Source organism: Cornus florida, unplaced genomic scaffold (genome assembly GCF_030987335.1).
Source record: "Cornus florida cultivar Cherokee Brave unplaced genomic scaffold, ASM3098733v1 CherokeeBrave_3.0.0_Hap2_Chr11, whole genome shotgun sequence".
In the NCBI taxonomy this organism is placed as follows: domain Eukaryota; kingdom Viridiplantae; phylum Streptophyta; class Magnoliopsida; order Cornales; family Cornaceae; genus Cornus; species Cornus florida.
Genome location: NW_026775581.1, coordinates 22,515,775 through 22,534,791, shown reverse-complemented (window position 1 = coordinate 22,534,791; position 19,017 = coordinate 22,515,775). Strand labels below are relative to the sequence as shown.

The window sequence follows — 19,017 nt, the reverse complement described above, 5'->3', positions numbered from 1 at the left end:
TCATCCTCTTCAGACTTAGGTTCAGATTCCTCTATAACTTCTTTGGCTTTCAGAGCAGCTTCTCTTCTTTGAAAAGTTGGAACACCAATTCTCATTTCATAAGCAGTGAGAGAGGCTTGTAGTTCATTAATCTTCATTTGAGATAAGTCTTTGTCCTCAAGAATTGTAACTTTTGCATTGAACCTAGGTGTGAGTGACCTAAGTATCTTCTTGCAAACCTCAGAGTCCTTAATGTCTTCACCAAGAGATTTCATATTATTCACAATATCATTGATCTTGAACAAGTAATCAACCACAGTTTCCCTTTCTTCCATCTTACAAGCTTCATACTGAACTTTGAAGAGTTGAATTTTGTTTTCTTTGATAACAGTGCTTCCTTCATGAGCAGCTTGAAGAGAGTCCCACATCTCCTTAGCAGTTTTGCAATTCTTAACTCTAGTAAACTCTTGTTGCTTCAAAACACAATAGAAGACATGTTTAGCTTTACCATCATTAGTAACAACAACTTTGTCAGCTTCAGTAGGATTTTCAGGACTAACAATTACAATACCATGCACAGCAGCATGCCAGACATCATAAGAATGAGACATTAAAAATGCCTCCATTTTGATTTTCTATGAATCATAGTTCACACCACTGAACCTTGGAGCTTTGTTTGTAACTTAGCCTTCATCCATTGCAAAGAACAGCTGCAGGCTTATTAGAACCTTGTGCAGCAAACCCAAGCTCTGATACCAATTATTGGACCAAGAGGGAGGGTTAATTGGTCAAGTCTTTTTGATGAGCTGAAAGTTAAATTAAAACAGTAGATAAAACAATGCAACAGGTTTTACAAGTAAACCCTCTTAATTAGGGAAAACCTTGGGTCTTGGCCTCAGCCAATGCAAGCATCCACTAGTTATAAGTAAGCTGTTACACACTCAGCTGTCTCACTCTCCGCACACACCCTTGTATCAGAAGTAGACACTAGCTTTCACATACTTCACTTCACACACTAGCTCAACAAAGTGTATACAAACACTCCCCCTATCCTAGGCAACCCTGCCAGGACCAAACAAGCTCTCTAAGCTCACTAAATACATTAAGTAGATGATATACAAGAAACACAAGTCTTTCCTACAATTTGAAATAGGGCAGACACCTCAGAATTCCAAATTACCACTTCAAAACAACTATTTGCAGCAATCAGTACTTGAGGGGTAAAATGGGAATTTCCTTTCTAGAATCAATCAATACCATCATATTCAGTCTTCATTCACTGTAGTACTCATGATCATAACATTGAACAATGAATTATACCATGAGCAAATCACAAAGTTCATAACAGGCCTTGGTTCAGCAAAACTCAGTTTAAAACAAGGGTTTGAATACTGAAAATTGCAGCTAACCACAATTCTCTCACAAAGTCAATTTCAACTGACTAGATTCATCAAAATATACTTGCTAGAAGATCAAAAACTCATAATATAGCAAGGCTTAACTAATTAGTACTGGAATCCAAGAGTCAATCATTAAATTCAGCAACACTGATGTGATTACTGTCCAAATATGAGTGCAGCATGATTTTCAACATAACTTTGTATTGAGCAAGTGTAAATCAGTGAATTATACCTGTGTCAGCTTACAAATTAGACCATAGCACCTTTGAACTAAAATTCACTACTCAATCCAGCCCTTGCAACAGCAAAAACAGCAGCAGCAACATTTTCTCAGTAAAGCACCTCAGCAAAGGTTGAATCACTGAGATTTTATAGCATAAATCATCATAAGACTCTCAGTAAATCAAATTCATTCGATGCTCTCGAGGTAATTCAGGCTGCAGCTAAATATCACTTTTCATTCTCAAGGCTAGAATACCTAAAATGGTTATAACAGCATATATATATATATCTAACCACAAAGTGCACTAAACTCCATACACTCTCATAATACAGCTGTCACCTCAAGCCAATCATTGATAAAGCACAATACAGATAATTTCAGGAGCAAGAGCCAATTACTGAAGGACACCACAGCACTTTTGACACTATATACACTGAAAAATACACACACACACTACAAGACAGTGCACACCATTTAGCTCAATACTTAATCTCTAAGAAATGCAATATTCTTGCATATTCACTTGCTCTGGGACCACTGGAGCGTGACATACACATGAGCATAGAGGAAAATTACCAAGATACCCTTCCAACAGATTTATATCTTCTCAGCTAAGAAAAAGTCCTGAGACTGTATAAGTGACAATGCAGCTTCAATGAGATCACTCTAGTGCAATGCAGCATCCTGAACATATGTATCTATATTTAATAAAGCTGAGAAATGACAATGCTACCCCCGGAACCATCTGAGACAACTTTATGAACTAAGTCCACACAAAATTCAGCAATTTCAGCAAGAACAGGCTAGTACACTGTGATGAATTTTTAGGACAGATATGGAGTATGAATCACTGATGTGAAAATGACCACACAACCCTTGAGTCTTATTTCAAGCAACATTAATAATGAAGAAACCACTGCTACACTGATTTTTGACATTAAAGAGGCAAACACTGCATAAAGGACTTTAGGACCAACACAAACATCAGCATCCAAAACAGCCTTACAAACAATCAAGGAGTCAGTCTCAAACCAACAGCAATGGAACGAAAAATAATGAGCCCACAACAGAGCTTTACGAAGGCATATAGCTTTAGCCAAAGAATCATTCTGAGCTTTGAAAGGACAAAACACAACTGTATACAGAATGGACCCATGTCTATCACGAAAAACAGCCCCACCACCGCCCTGAAGGGAGTCCGAAGAGAACGAAGCATCCACATTACATTTGATCTCACCAACACAAGGGAGGGTCCATCCAGAGTCAAAGGGAAAAGAAGTGATAGTCTCTGTGACAGGAACCAAGGAGGGAGGAAGGCCAGACTCCGAAGCGTCCAAAGATTCCCAATAAAGAGAGCAGGCGGAATTCACAATCCGAATATTAGCCCAATATTCATTATTAAAAATAACGGAGTTTCGAGCTTTCCAAATTTGCCAACAAAAAGTAGCAACAAAACCAAGAGCTTTAAGGCCGTCTGTTGAAATGCCCATAAAGAAATTAAGCTCCCCCACCACTTTTGAAAAGAAGAAGGCTGAGTTAAAGAAAAATCAAACCGAAATAGCGACAATTTCCAAACACTAACAAAAGTGGGACATGAAAAAAGCAAATGAATTAAATTCTTCTTGGCAAGACCACATGTTTGACATGTAGAATCCATGGCAATTCCACGGGAAACAAGGTTAGCTGAAACTGAAAGAGCATTTTTACAACATTTCCAGACAAATATCTTAATTTTCTCGTTAGCTTTGCATCTCCAAATTCCACGCCACACTTTAGTGGAAAAAGCTAGTAAATGATCGCCATCATCGGTTGGAGAAGGCGCAAAATTACCCCCATTCAAAAACTTAGTAGCTAGATAATATGCGGAGCGAACCGAAAAAATACCTTTCAGGTTCGGGGCCCAAAATTGTTTATCTTCCAGATTAAAGAAACTAAAATAGCAGTGGTGTATATGATTAACAACTGAAGGAGGGAGCCATTTAACTACCTCATGCATATTCCAAGTGTTAGAAGAAGGATCACTCAGTTGAGAAACTTTCTGGGGACAAACAGAGGACGAGGGCTTTTGAAGCATACCTGCAAAATTGGGGATCCATTTGTCAGACCATATATCAATAGACTGACCATTCCTAATGATCCAACGAGCTCCTTCTTTCAAAATGCGCTGTATGGACCAAATGTTTCACCATGCCCAGGATGGATTGGACCCGAGGGAAGCTTGAAAAAAAAGAACAATGCTTAAAATATTTAGCTTTGAATAACTAGAAAGCTAACCCTTGTTGCTGCACTTGTGTAATACCCCTAATTTTCAAAAGGATAGTCTCGGTATTTTTGTTTAATCGCTTTCTGTTAATTAATTGTTTTCTGTGGTATTTTTGTTTAATCGCTTTCTGTTAATTAATTGTTTTCTGTGGTATTTTTGTTTAATCGCTTTCTGTTAATTAATTGTTTTCTGTTCATTATCTGTTCATTAGTTGTTTTTGAATTATGTTTAATTGACTTTTTAAGGATTAATTGTTTTTGAATTATGTTTAATTGACTTTTTAAGGATTTGACTTACTTGTTTGACTTATGGTGTTTTAATTTATTTAATTGATTAGTTAATTGTATTTTTGTATTTTAATTCTTTTAAATGCTTAATTGATTAACATTAGGGTTTAGTTAACGTTTACTTTAGGGTTTTGTTTTAGAAGTTAAGTCTTGGTAGCCGACGTAGCTTTTAATTAGGATTCTCTATGGGACGGTTAGGATTCATTGTAGGGTTTGGCTTGATTTTAGGTTCCGCATAAACTTATAAATATAAGTATTAAGTCTGCTTAGGGTTTTAGAAAAATAAACTATTCACGACAGTGGAGGTAGAAAGAGAGAACAGAGGAGGATTTCAGTAGGACGTTGCCGGAGAAAGTAGGAAGACGACTGTGCAAGGCTAAAGGCAAAAGGCAAGTTCTATTCCTAACTCTCTCCCTTGGACTTGTGTTCATTACATGTTTAATGCAACTCCAGGACTAATAAAGATTAATATTAAACCGGATGGCTTGTCTGAATGAAAAACAAAACTGGTTGTGGTTACATGTTACGTATTGGTTGTTTCGGATTCTTTCTTGCGTAACTCCTGAATTAATTCATGTAGATTAACGTGAACAGTGTTGAATTCGTCTGTAACACACTGGGAAGTAATAACAGAGATCTGGTTTGTATGGTAGGTTCGTTTCGAACCGCATGTGTTTACATGCTTCGAGATTTCTTGTTATAACTCATCTTTGCTATTTCCTGTTCTGATTCAAGTAGATTGAAGATTAATGAGTTTTAAATTATATGGAACATTAGAAACCTAGTTTTAGTCAAGAGAAACCTTTAGAGTTAAGGACAGATCAAACTGGGGGTCGCCGGAGATGAAACTGAAGAAGGAACGCAAGCAGAGAGGGGAACAGGAGGAAGAGGCGGCTCCACACAAGGTGGAGCCGGCTCTAGGGTGTGTGGAGGCGGCTCCACATGGAGTGGAGCCGGCTCCACACAAGGGGGAGGCGGCTCCCTATGTGGGGGAGGCGGCTCCTTCCCCTTTTGGTGCAATTTTTGACGAATTTTGCTTCTTGGCTGAGTTTTTGATCTGTTTGGGACATTCAGGGACTGTACATGGGAACCTAAATGAGTTTTAAGGTTATATTAAAGCTCCAGAGGGTGTGGGAATGGTTAATAAACCACTTGGGGTTTATTAGTTGAACAATAACCAATTCTAAACAAAGTTGTAAACTGTTAGGGAATGCAAGTGGTTTAAGTTGCTTAACTTGTTGTAGGAACTTTCTGTAAATGATTATCAAATTCTAGTCATGTATTAATGGTATAGAATAAGCATTGTTAAAATCTATATATTTTTACTATGCTTGTTAAGGAGTAATTGATGTTTAAATTTCAGCATTTATCGCATCAATTGTTGGATTGGTGATATAAGCATGATAATTTGTCAATGTTCATTATGCTTGCTATGGAATCAATGGAGGTAGATATTTATTCATGTTCTCTCAATAATATGGATTCTGGGATAAATTGATAATTACATATACTGTTATATCACCAATTACTAGATTATGGTTGCGTAGTTTAAAAGCAGCATATTAAATTACATAATTTTTGTATGCTTTTTATGGAACAATTGAATGTCTAGTTTAATATTTTTATTCTAAATTGTTGGATTTATGGATCAGTTGATATTTACATGCATGGTCTGTATTATCAACTACTGGATGGATGGAATGTATGCACCGGTATGGGACGGGGGCATACAAGGGGGATTAGCTCAAAAACCGCTAAGTCCTACCTATTCTGGGATTAAGGAAATGGATTGACTAAAGGTGAAATCCTATGGATTTGTAGTGTCAATGGATTCTGGATGGATTTTAGATATATTTTTATGGTACCTCGATATGAGCTTGAGTCTCAGGATCGACGGTTAGGGAGCGTATATGCATTGGGATGCATAGCTGGCTATGATGGTTGGAGGTGTACCCTGTTAGGCTTAGGTACACATGCCCACTTTGTGTGCGTTTTGCATGTTGCCTCTATTCAGGTTGAGACCGGCCTGTAGTCCAGTGAGAGTCCTTTAGTGTGATTATATATATATACATACAGACTGTTAGCTAATGTTGAGTTGGTTAGAATGTACATGCGTATCGAGTCTCTGCTTGGATTGTAGTAGGATAGAACTTGTTCGTGGGCCTGACCCACTCCTATTTTTCAGGTGTACGTCAGTTCCAGGTTTGAGCTTGTTCGTGCTGTGCAGGGACGATCTTCCATTCTACCGACGATGTAGGATTTCTTTCCAGATCTTGGATTTGGGTTTTATCTTTCTTTTTACTTTCTTTTAATGTGAGATTTTTATTAGGGGTCCACTAGAGATGGATTCCCGAGTTGTTCAAATTATGGATATTTGGTTTATCAAATTTAAGTATTTAATTATTTAAGGATTATCTTTTAGTTTCTTTTCAGCTTTAAACTTTCATTTCTTAATTCATTTTGTATTCTGTGTTCGCTATAACATATTAATTGTTTGATACTCCCTCGGGTTTGGGCCTGGGCCTGATCAACCCGTGTCTCAGATCCGAGGGGTATCACAACTTGAAAATTCCACCCATGTTTAGCGAGAAGTGCCACATTATAACTTTCAAAATCACAGAAGCCCAAACCACCAATATCCTTACTTGTACAGAGATCATCCCACTTCACCCAACATAGTTTTTTAGAAGAAGTCTAAGAACCACACCAAAATCGCCGGACAATAAAAGTTAATGAAGAACAAAGCTTACGTGGAAGTTTAAAACACGACATCACATAGGTTGGGAGAGCACTTAATACGGCTTGGATAAGAACCCTGCGTCCTGTGGAAGAAAGAATGCGAGATTGCTAGCTTGCCAAACGATTAACAACTCGTTCATAGAAATAGTGAAACACATCCCATTTTGATCTCCCAATAATGGCTGGCAGGCCTAGATATTTCTCCTTCAGACCTTCTTCGCGAATACCCAGAATATTGCATATATCTTTTTTCCCCTGGTAAGAAATATTTTTAGAAAAGAAATTGGAAGATTTTAGAAAATTAACTTGTTGACCTAATGCTTGTTCATAAAATAATACTCGCAATAAATATAATGATAATGATAATAACAATATACCCCAAGAAAAAAAAAAAAAAAAAATATTGGAAGATCAATTCTATGGAAGTAGGTTTTGACATGATACACATCTCTCTATTTATTTTATTTTTTTTCATAAAATCTCTGTTCTTGAAATTTTATTGTCAAAACCATCAGCGCTTTTCTTATCAACAAGAAAATTTTCAACATTTAAATACATTTCAAATGAGTTCTTAAAAATCACATTAAGGAGAAAAAAAAAAAAATGTAATTAAACTCAAAACACTCGATAGGAAAAGAAAAATTTACCATCACCATTAGCATCCATGGTGTTGAATGACTTATGAAGTTTTGATAGTTTTTACATGTTTCTTGTGCTAATTTTCCTTTTTTTTTTTTTTTTTTTTTTTTTTTTTTTTTTTTTTTTCTTTAGTTGTATTGTTACATACAAAGATCAATATTAAGTCCTAACTGAAAGTAAAGAAATAATTAAGAAAGGCTGTAAGTGACCCAAAACGTTAAATTAGGGAAAGAGTGTAAGATAAAAATATATTTCTATAACTGAAAGGGTAATTATGGTATTTGAAAACAAATATTATTATTTATTTATAAAATTAGAGATATAATTGTCCTTTCCCTTAAGAGTAAGCTGGAGTGCGAATATGGCCTCCATTTTTATATTTTTTTTTATTATAATTCACTAATATTTATTTTAGTAATGGATAATATTCAACAAATTAATAAAACTAATTTTTAAAAGGAAAATGAAAACCTCAAACAATATATGTATATATAAAATAATAAGATAGGAAATATGCGGTAGAGTTTTATAGAAACTTTTCAAACACCTTATAATTAATACTCAAATACTGAAACTATTTGGGTTAGACTTTTATAATAACTTTTTATATATAATTAATAAATAAATACAGAAATATTAATACTCTTTGTTTTAGAGTTTTTATAGAAGCTCATTTTATATACTAATTAATAAATATTTTATATTAATAAATAAATACTAAAATATTATAATACTAAACTCTTTGTACTTTTATTAATCGTATATATTATTTATTTATTATTATTATTATTATTACTTTTTTTTTTCTTTTTTTTTTTTTCACTTCTGGAAAGTTAGATGATGACATGACATATTATCACGTAATTTGTGTCACTTCCCAGAAGTGCCCCACTTGAGGGCCAAAGGTTATTTTCATGGTTTCGGCACTTTTTCATTAAGGCCACTATTGGAGTATAATTGCCATTACCTGTGCATATTATTAAGGTCAAACGTCAATTCTATTTCATTAAAACATTGCCTATGCAGTGTTAGGAACAGTAAAAACCCTATTAATTCATCAGATTTCTAGTTTGGATGGAATAATTTCTCGTTTTCAAAAAAAAGAAAAAAAAAAAGAAAAAGAAAAAGAAAATAAAAAGTTTAAGAGTTAAAATCGTATTACAAGCATAATGTAAATATGAATATCTGTGTTTACTTTAACTTTAAAAAATATGTAAAATTTAGTTGAAACGATACACATAAAAACTGAATTTTATGTCCATCACCCATTGAAAATGAAATTTTATGCATTTTCTAGATTGCAGTCTTTGCAGATTATTTTTACTTTTATTTATACTTTTTCTAACTTCAAAAACCTATTACACCAAATGAAAACGATGGAAATAAGATATAAGAAACCATAGTGGTTGGTATACTTTGGTATTTTTTATTACATTGACAAATGGTCTATAATTTCATAATATTAGAGAGATTCGAGATAAAAACATAGCATCTCACATAAATGTTATTTATTTGTGTCAATTACAATAAGCATCACTAAAATTGAAAGAGTATTCAAGTGAAGAAAAACAATAAATAAATAATTTTCTTCCAATAATTACAAATCTATGAGTGGACACGAGAAAAAAAAATTATGCCACTTTTGATCTAAGTCATACAAAGCAAGTGTAAGAGAGTTAGTGCTATCGTGAAAGCAACAATGTATAAATCACACTTGGTGAAAATTAGAACAAGAGTGTATGCGGAATACGTTCGGAACATGAGAGCAACACACCTTTAAAAGAATTGTGTGGCTTTACCCTTTGACATCAAACCGCTCTGACACTTAAACATATATTCAAGGAATGAGTGTAGAACGGACTATTTAAAGTCGCCAATCCATTTATTAGATAAACAAAATCACCAAAATTTGGTGATTCGTTGCTGAATATAATGCAATTCCAAGACCTCGGATCGAATAGGTAACTAACCACCTTACTTAGTCTCAAAAACAAAAAAAACAAAAAAAAAATCTCTTTTTGTTGATTTAATTTTTTTAGATGATGAGTTTTAATATTTTTTTATTACATTGATTGTCGATGAATTATATAAATCTTTTGTTTTGTGAAGGCGATCCAACCCTAGTAGAGTTATTTACTCGCATGCATTTCTGACCTTTAACATTGAGGCAAACAGTGGTTTTTTTTTTTTTTTTTTCTATAAGTTAAATTAGTAATGTTATAAAAAATAATAATATAATTTTTAAATGAGATAGTATTTATTTTGGAATGGCAAAACTAAAAGTAAGGGGGAACAAGGAGTATAATACGCACCCCTAATCCCCCTATAGAATGTACTAGCTGAGCTGCGTTTAGGCGTGAGATCCCAAAATGGAAAATGAAAGGCTGCTAACGTTACTTGTTGGGGAATCAGAAAAAGGATGTACTCACAATCGAGGTACTTTAGTAATTTCACCAGAGTGAATGGGATTTTTTCGTAAATAACGTAGCTAACAAAAGTTACAGAAAACTATATGACCACGTGTCACTATAAGATGGCGAGTGTAGTGCGCACCATTACCCTCACCCATCGCTCTCCTTCCCCAACCTTAACAGTCCCACACTCTCCCCCACCTCTCTCTCTCTCCACGCTCACTTTCTCTCTCTACAACTCTATTTTTATCTTTGTTGCTTTCAGTTTCATCCCCCATCACTGTTTCTCTCTTTAGCTTCACTTTCAACTTACCAGTGAACCCCCTCTACTCCATAAATAGCCTGAACTACACACACTATCCTCTCACTCCAACACACCTTTAAACCCAAAGAAATATTGGATTTCTATAATTCGCATACATATAATCATATATATATATGTGTGTGTGTTTATATACATATACATTTGTAAGTTTGAATGACCTTTGAGTTTTGAAAATGGATCCTCCAATAATCAATGAAACTTCGTTCTCGGCGGCGAATCCTTCGTCGTACAGTTTGACTGAGATTTGGCCGTTTTCGATCAACGGCAACGGCGGGGTAGGTGAACCGAGTGGAGGTTTAGGTTTGAGAATGAGCAATTTGAGTGGATTTGCGGAGGCATCATTGAATCGAGATGTTTCTGTCGACGAATCGACGGTGACGGAGCAGAGTGGGAGTAGAGGTGGTGGCAATGGTGGTGGGAGGAAGCGGAGGGATGCCAATTCAGAGGATGAATCTTCGAAGATTGTTTCCACCAGCAGTGGCAATCATTTGGTAATTCACTTTGTTTTTTCAGTTTTAGTAATTTTCTTTTTCTGTACATTTACTCATATGTTATTTTAAGATTTTTTGGTCAATTGTTAACCTTCATTATCTCATTCTATTGAATTTCAGCAATTGATTTGGTAGTTGATATGTGTGTATGTGTATGTTACAGTTAACCTTGATTTGTTCTTTCTTTTTTGTTGTTTCTATCCTTGCTATATTTAGGCTGATTTATATGTTAGTGAAATTTTTTTTTTTTTTTTTTTGTAAATTTCCATGTGGTTTCTTTTTTCTTTTACTTAATTATTACCTTCCTTTGGTAGTTAATATCTTATTTAGGCCTTTTCTGCTGAATTTGAACATCATATTCTCTATTGTCTTCCCACTAAGTTTTCCTTTTTAGTAATTGAAATGGGTATTGTTAATTGATTTTTATACTGTAGTATATTAAAACTTTGATCTGAATATTACTCCTTGCTATTATTTTCTTGGTGTTTTTCTCTTGAAATTTGAGATATGTCATAACCTTTTAGAACTAGGGTCCAGCTTGAATTGGTTTCTTATTTATTGTTTTTGGATAGAATGATTCCAATGGTAAACGGATGAAAAAAATATTGGGATCCAAAGAGGAAAATGGTGCTTCAAAATCTGAAGTGGAAGGGAGTTCAGGGGCGGGGAACAAGCCAGCTGAACAAAGCACGAAACCTTCTGAGCCGCCTAAGCAAGATTATATCCATGTGAGAGCAAGAAGGGGTCAAGCTACTGATAGCCACAGTCTGGCAGAGAGAGTAATTCTCTTTAAACCTCTCAAATTTTCAATTTCTAGTTGTTCCTTTATCCACTGACTTTTGAAACATGTTGCTGATTTGCCAGGCCAGGAGAGAAAAAATTAGTGAGAGGATGAAGATTCTGCAAGATTTGGTCCCTGGATGTAATAAGGTTGTGCTATTTTTGCTGTTGATACTGCTTTCACTAATTATAATCTAAGCAAAGGAAAGTTTCTGCCCAAATTACATCATTGAGAAATACTTTGAGAAATACTTAATATCTGTTGTTTGAAATTAGAAATCCAGTTGTCCAAAATATAGTAGCATGTTACCTGAACTCTTGTTTCAATTTCTTTATGATGTTGTAATCTTTCCATGCTTTATTTACATAATTTTCATTTGGTCAGATTATTGGGAAAGCACTTGTCCTTGATGAGATAATTAATTACATCCAGTCATTACAGCGTCAGGTTGAGGTAACTACCCTTATCTTGCCTTGGTTATTGCCATTTTACAACATTATTGGCCTTTACACTGTTGAAGCTGATCATTTGCTTTATAAATCTGATGTTGTAGTTCTTGTCAATGAAGCTTGAAGCAGTTAATTCGAGGATGAACCCCAGTATTGAAAGTTTTCCTTCAAAAGAAGTAAGTCTATGAGCACTGACTGTTTACTTAGTTCAGAAGAAGTAACCTCACTGTCTTTTGGTTGTAATCCAATAATTGAGGGTCTTTCTCTGTCTGTCTCTCTCTCTCTCTCACACACACACACACATATATATAGATACACACATATATATTGATATACATAACAAGGAAAATTAAGCGGCAAATGTAAATTTGTTCTGTAATAATAGAAAATATATCTCTTGTTGTTCTTTTAATTTTAATTTTAATTTTAATTTATAGATATAGTTTCATTCTTTTTTGATAAGTATAGATTTAATTTAATTCTTCTAGGCACATTCACCTATATTTTCTTTGTTTAATTTTTTGGTTATTCCTTAATACTAGACCATATATATAGATTGTCTCATTGCATGTTGTTTATCTTATCTATATACAACACACAGTCCGTATTTTCTATTTGGAATAACTATTGATAGTTTGTTTAAATACTAGTAGAAAATATATGGCTTTTTGTTTATGTTGCTTCTGTTTATAAAGTATTTGGAAGATATTGGTAGATATTTATTTGTATGTAGGCATAGTTAGGTTTAGTTGTTAGGTTAAGAGAAAAGGAGAACTACATTATAAAGTAGGTATTTGATTTTTCCACCGTTCGTTAAAAAAAAAATCCCACCGTAAAGGTATGCAGTGGTGATATCGATGTACCAATCCACCAACCACTCCTTTCTTTCTCCACCCACTACACAACTTCTACCACCATCCACCCCTTCTCCCTCTCCTCCACCCACCACTACAATCTCCACCACTGCCTACCCTTTCTCTCTCTGCCGACCACACAACCTCCACCACCACCCGCCCCTTCTCTCTCTCTCTCTCTCTCTCTCTCTCGCTCTCGCTCTCGCTCGATATATATTTATACATATAGCTCTGTACATCCAATTCACCAATTGGCCTTTTATGCAGAAACACCACCACCACTCTTGCTAACCCTTGCATAACAAAATAAAGATTCTAGGGTTTTTTCTTCAAAATTCATCCTTGGCGCCAAATAGATGCTAGTACCCAAAAATCTAGGATTTCTGAGCATCCAATTGGCATTCGCTTTGAGTATTGGCCTTGTAATTCGCAAGTAGTGGAAGTATGCAATGGTGAGGAATGGCAAGGCCGATAAACTACTTTATAATCTAGAATATAAATAGGTTGATGAGAAATGACAAGGCCTATTAACCTGTTGTGTTTGTTTTAGATATGACCCATTAGATTAAGCATCCTATTGGTGTTCGTTTATAACCATATTAGACCCTTTTAACTAAATGTGTCCAGTAAACTTGACATGTTCATGTTAGAAATGACTCTAATAGTATGAAATTTTAATTAAACGTGTATCATGGCGTGTTAAGTCTTGACCCATTTATTAAATAGGTTACGTAGGTCGTTTCATGCTACCTGTCGAATAATCATGTCGTGTTCGAGTCAAGATTCCTTGACACGGAACAATAATTGTATCGTGTTCGTGTCGATCCATCGGGATACCCATATACTGACACAATAAGTATGACGCGGAAACACGTATTGTCACCCCCTTGTCCAACTAGCAGCAGAGGGTGTCAGTGTATAGCGAAACATCCGCCGTGGTTGGGGGGGGGGGGGGGGGGGTATAGTGAATATAATGACACGATACGAGTACGACACGGAAACACGAATTGTCGCCCCTTGTCCAACTAACAACAGTGGGTGTCAACATATTGTGAAACTTCCGTTGCCAGGGAGAAAGACTTCCTTGCACTTTTAATACTTCGTTATCTGTGCCATCAACCAATTGCATCATGTCAAATAAGTAAAAGTGCTTTATTTTAGTGGGTTCTATCACTACCATGTCATCACTACAACCGGCTCAATTAAGTTTTTCTTGTTGCCACGGGGGGATAAAGGGTATCCTAGGAATTAAGACGAATCTCAAGGGTTGTAAGTATAATTTACCCAAAAATTAAATATAATAAGAGACATGACTTGTAATAGAAAATAATGAAAAAAGAGAATTCATGTGGCCAACCACATTGAATCAAGGATGATGACGGTGATAGATGTAGTTCCATTAGCTAGTAGATTTGGATGTTACAAGATTTATTTCGCAAAACTTATCAAAGTTCGTCGATGTCCATGATTCTGAGTACCTAGTTTTTCTTTTTTTTTTCTTTTTTTCACTTTTCTATTTAACTTATAACAAGCTGCTTCATAGCGGTCTTCCCCCCTTCCTACTATTATAGTTAAAATAGAAAGAAAAGAAACCTAAAGAGCTTTTACAAGATGGGCTCTTTCCATTTAACAGGTCAGTCGGACTTGGGTTTGCTAGAGTGAAGTTATTGTACTTGCTGATTTGTGCTTTACAAGACACGTGAGAAACTTGAAGGTTGTCTTAAGGAGTTTTCAATGTATAGTACTTGTAACTGACAATTTCTCTACTTGCAGTGGGAACACTGCCATGCATGCAACAACAAAAGCTAGTAACAACTCTGCTCATAAAGATTCTTAATATACAGAAGGAGGTATTGAAATGGTATTACTGAGCCCTTAGGTTTAAGTGAGAATGGTAGCTTGTTTTTGAAGTATAATCAAAGAATTGGCTCACTCTATATTATTTTTGAGTGTCAATAAACTTGTTGGAACGGGGGCTATTGCTGGGTTCTCAACGCTTGAGCATCGGTACCATTGGCGCAACACTCCAGCATCGGTACCATTGGTGCAAGTTTGAGTCTCAGAGTAGTCACTTTGTGAAGTACGAAATGTTCGGTCTGTCTCGAGTCCTCCCTTCTTAGGACCTTGATAGTAATGCCCTTTTGATAAGTTTATTTGGAATATTTTGAGCAAGCCTCTTTCACTTTTACTTTTCCAAAGTTTACAAAGTAGTCCCAAATCTCCATTGTCAAATGAATCTTGCTTTATTAATGAGCTTTCTCCAATCTATGCAGTTCAGAGTAGGACCTCATTATTACATCTCTGATATTATTTTAGAATTAAGATGGAAAATCAAATCTCTCTGGGGAGATACTTAACGATATTCACAAGATGCTCTCTAAGACCTTACTTCTGGTCCTATTTCATTACTACTTAATGGTATGCATAAAATCAAAATAATTATGTAAATATTTGAAGATATTAACATACAAAAACATGACTTCATTGTATACGTCAGACTTCTCTTAAACAATCTTGCTTCCCCAAGTTGTCTGTTTGTCTTTTAAGCAATTTTTTCCATTTGAGTTTCTCGAATTTATTCTTGACATATAGTCCATTCAGATTTCAAAGTTTTGAATCTTTGTGATTTTCAAAGTGAATCTCTAAATTCGCCAAATTAGGTTTCATATGCAAAATATCCATGATTTTGTACCATTTTCCCCTGTCCAAAAGTGCATAAATTCTTGCAAATGTTACATTTAGAAACTGGTAAGAATGATTAACCACGTGTTCTTTTCTTTCTTTTTCTAGATTTCGATTTACTGCTGTCTTCACCTTTATTATGTGCTTGGAAGAAGTGGTGTTGTGGTCCTTGGAATCTCTCTCTCTCTCTCTTTCTCTCTCTCTCTCAGATTGTCCATATATTCCAGTTGCCCCTGATCTGAATATTAAAATTTGGTAAATACACGTAGATTAATACTTAATGCAACTCAAGTAAGCGTTATTTTCATTTTCATGGGTTTGACTACTTGATGTGGCACTTGCTAAGGCCATATTTTTGGTTAAATCACAGGTCATTCACATCCTCTCTAATTTGGCTTGTATTTCTTTGGTTTTTGAGGTGTTATCTAGAGCTTTCAATCTGACCATTATCCTCTTTATTGGTCGACTGTTGGCCTTTAAGAAAAACTCCGCCACTAATTCACACACTGGTGCTAACTCTTGGTTCTTATAATTGCATTTAAATCTTTTTTGTTCTTCCTGGGGTTAATTTCACTGACACTTTGGCCATTTATCACATTGAAACACCTTTCAAAAAATACTATTACTCACACCCCCAAATCACCTTTTTGTCACTAATACCGTCAAAATGGGTGTGAAATGACATTTTTACCTTCAATTTTTTAAATGCCTTTTAATATAAAACATCATAATTTTATAAGGACAAAATTACGCCTATCAATTATCCAACTACACCAACATAATTGTAAATATATGAAGAATTAGGGTGTATGTGTGTGTGTGTGTATATATATAAAGAATTAGTGTGTGTATATGAAGAATTAGTGTGTGTATATATATATATATATATATGAAGAATTAGTGTGTGAAGAATTAAGCGATCTATTTTATGGGTTTTATTTATATATTTTCTGGATTATATTTATCTATTTTCTGGATTTTAACGAAATTATTGTAAAATTATACATATAGATATATACCCACACATATTCTAATGGGTATTTTGGTCACTTAACATGGTCCAATGGGGGTAAAAATATCATTTTATACATCAAACAACCCTTTAGTAAGTCAACACACAGTCAAAGGGGGTAATAATGTTGTTTGACACATCTGAAAATTAACTTTTGGAGTATGAGTGAAAAACGGACCAACCGTTTATAATGTGAGTGAGTTATTTTCAAAAGGTGTTTCAATGTCATATTTGGCCAAACCTGAGGGGTGCCAGTGTAATTTACCCATTCTTCCTGCCATGATATCATTCATCTCAATATCCTTGGTCTTATAAGCAGAATTGTTTTAAAATTATTCCTAATAATTGTATAGTGTATTTTTTTTTTGTAATTTAAAAATATTCCTAAAGGAGTTGTTCTAATGAACTACTTATTGTTTTAGAATAATGTTGGTGCTTTCTTGTTATATATCATTCATCGGACTTATTTGGTGTTGCAGCTTGGAGCACCGTCATATGCTACCGGGATGATTTTTGGATCACAAGCAACAAGGGAATATGGTCAAGGATCGCAACCCGAGTGGCTTCATATGCAGGTTGGTGGTAGCTTTGGTAGTGCCACATGATTTGTGTACCTCACTAATTGGCAGCTAGGAAACCAAGCAGCATATTATTCAGTTAATCATAATTAATCAGAAGGGACATCTGTCACTGGTTTCTACATCTAGTGCAGATCTTTCCTATATATATATATGACCATTTGTAATCATGAAATACTGTTCTATAGAAAATTGCATTTGTATAATCTAACTTAATTATCTGTATTTTGTTGTATTAGTATCTAAAAACAGTCTTAATGTGAATTTAGTACTTGTACTCGGAGAACTGCTTTTCAGAATTCATATTCTCCTCCTCTTCATTGTCTTGTTATGTTATCAGTTTTTATATGAATTCCAGAGCTAAAATGGAATGATTATGAAACAACTTTTAATTATCACCGGATAATGTTAACAAAGTGTGAATCGATTTTGTTTCTTTGAAAATTTCAAATCCCGGGTAATAAGTGACCCTTCAAATTTTCCTGTAGAATGAATCAAAGACGATTAGTTTGAATGCATTATATGCTCTTTGTTCCTTTCCCAGGAACTACTCTGAATCAGTGAGTGACTTATTTAACATGCCTTAGTAGTTACCAATAACAAACCCTATTCATAGTTGAAAATTGCAATCATACATTTGATTTTAGAAGTTTACCAGAGAACCTCCTCTTTCCTGTATTATTAATATTTATACAATAACAGCTGCAGCAAATTACATTTTTGCCATTTAAAAACCAAGTTTTAAGAACCAAACTTGGTTTTTATGCCATTGATAACCTCTTCTTCCACTTGAAAAGCTTTAGTCAAAACATCATTTGGAATTGAAGGTGTTGAAGCAAAGAGAGTCGTAGGAAGAACATTAGACCCAGGTAACTGACTGTTGAAAGCCGTAAACGCCAGGGCCTTCCCTTCTCCGACGTTCATCTGAAAGTGCACGAGTCCCTTAGGAATCACAAACATCTGCCCAGCAGTCAAAACTTTAGAGTGAAACACATTCCCAGTTGTCACAAACCCTACGAGGACTTTACCCTCGATGATCACCCCGGACTCTGTTGATCGAGGGTGTGAGTGGGGCGGGTTGATTCCTCCAGGCGCATAGTCGACTCGATTCATTGATATTCCAAGAGTATTAAGGCCAGGAAATGCGAGAACATTTCCAGCCGTCACAGTCGCACCAAAAACGTTACTTGTGTTCCCCTCTTTGCTCAACCCATCGAAAAAGAAGTCATCTGAACTCACTTCCGAGGCAGGTTTGCAGGGAAAGCCACCAACAGAAGGAGAAGCTTTCAAGTCTGCAACGCAGAAGTCCTGTAACGAATCAGGATCAGCAGAACACGAAGGCATGGGTAGAAGAAGCAACATGGCTATCAAACAGATTATTGGCGGGATGCGTAAACTTGATATATTGGTCATGGCAGCTCTGTCTAGTTTTCTGGACTGATAAGCAATTGAAGATAGTTTTCTTCACAATGTAATTGATGGGACCATTGTTTCTATTTATTGCTTTTGCTTTATTGAAAAGTTCCTCTTGAAAAGTAGATAAATGGATAAGAAAAGCAGTTGGTTGAGATTAGTAGGTCTCACAGTTGGACTTTGGGGGCACAAAAGAACAGCGTGCTTAGGGAGGCAATGTTGAAGAGTTGACATGGTCAATTTTTTTTATTTTTTATTTTTTGGCAAGTGACGAGAGCGGTTTTACCCTAATTAGTCTTGGTAAAAAATGTCATAAATCATAAAGAAAGACCAACTATAGGAAAGAAAGGCTACAGTATTATAATGCAAATGCACTTTTGGTATTTTTAAATTGGTTGGAGGATTGAGTTTTAAGGGCGAGGCGAACGTTGACACAATAATAAGAGGTTGATCTGTCACGCATTTGGAGCAAGAAAATGTTGCCTATTGAG

At 35.2% G+C, this 19,017-nt stretch overlaps 2 protein-coding genes across 4 annotated transcripts; one reads left to right on the top strand and one right to left on the bottom strand.

The window, feature by feature from the left end:
- Window positions 1-10,132: 10,132 nt before the first annotated feature.
- LOC132287089 (transcription factor bHLH79) lies at window positions 10,133-17,508 on the top strand. Of its 3 annotated transcripts, none has more exons than XM_059789589.1 (7): window positions 10,133-10,757; window positions 11,330-11,536; window positions 11,622-11,687; window positions 11,923-11,991; window positions 12,092-12,163; window positions 15,632-15,778; window positions 17,015-17,149. In XM_059789589.1, the coding sequence occupies exons 1-6, from the start codon at window positions 10,440-10,442 to the stop codon at window positions 15,758-15,760; spliced, it is 861 nt and encodes a 286-aa protein (XP_059645572.1). In that variant the 5' UTR covers window positions 10,133-10,439; the 3' UTR covers window positions 15,761-15,778; window positions 17,015-17,149. The 3 variants fall into 3 exon arrangements, with proteins under 3 accessions (XP_059645572.1, XP_059645574.1, XP_059645573.1); XM_059789591.1 differs by lacking the exon at window positions 15,632-15,778 and adding an exon at window positions 14,615-14,691 and having other exon boundaries at window positions 10,136-10,757; window positions 17,015-17,154; XM_059789590.1 differs by lacking the exon at window positions 15,632-15,778 and having other exon boundaries at window positions 10,137-10,757; window positions 17,015-17,508.
- A 218-nt stretch (window positions 17,509-17,726) lies between these two features.
- Window positions 17,727-18,645, bottom strand: LOC132287091 (germin-like protein subfamily T member 2). Its single transcript, XM_059789592.1, has one exon. It carries the CDS (start codon window positions 18,524-18,526, stop codon window positions 17,855-17,857), a length of 672 nt encoding a protein of 223 aa, XP_059645575.1. The 5' UTR covers window positions 18,527-18,645; the 3' UTR covers window positions 17,727-17,854.
- Between the last annotated feature and the right edge of the window lie 372 nt (window positions 18,646-19,017).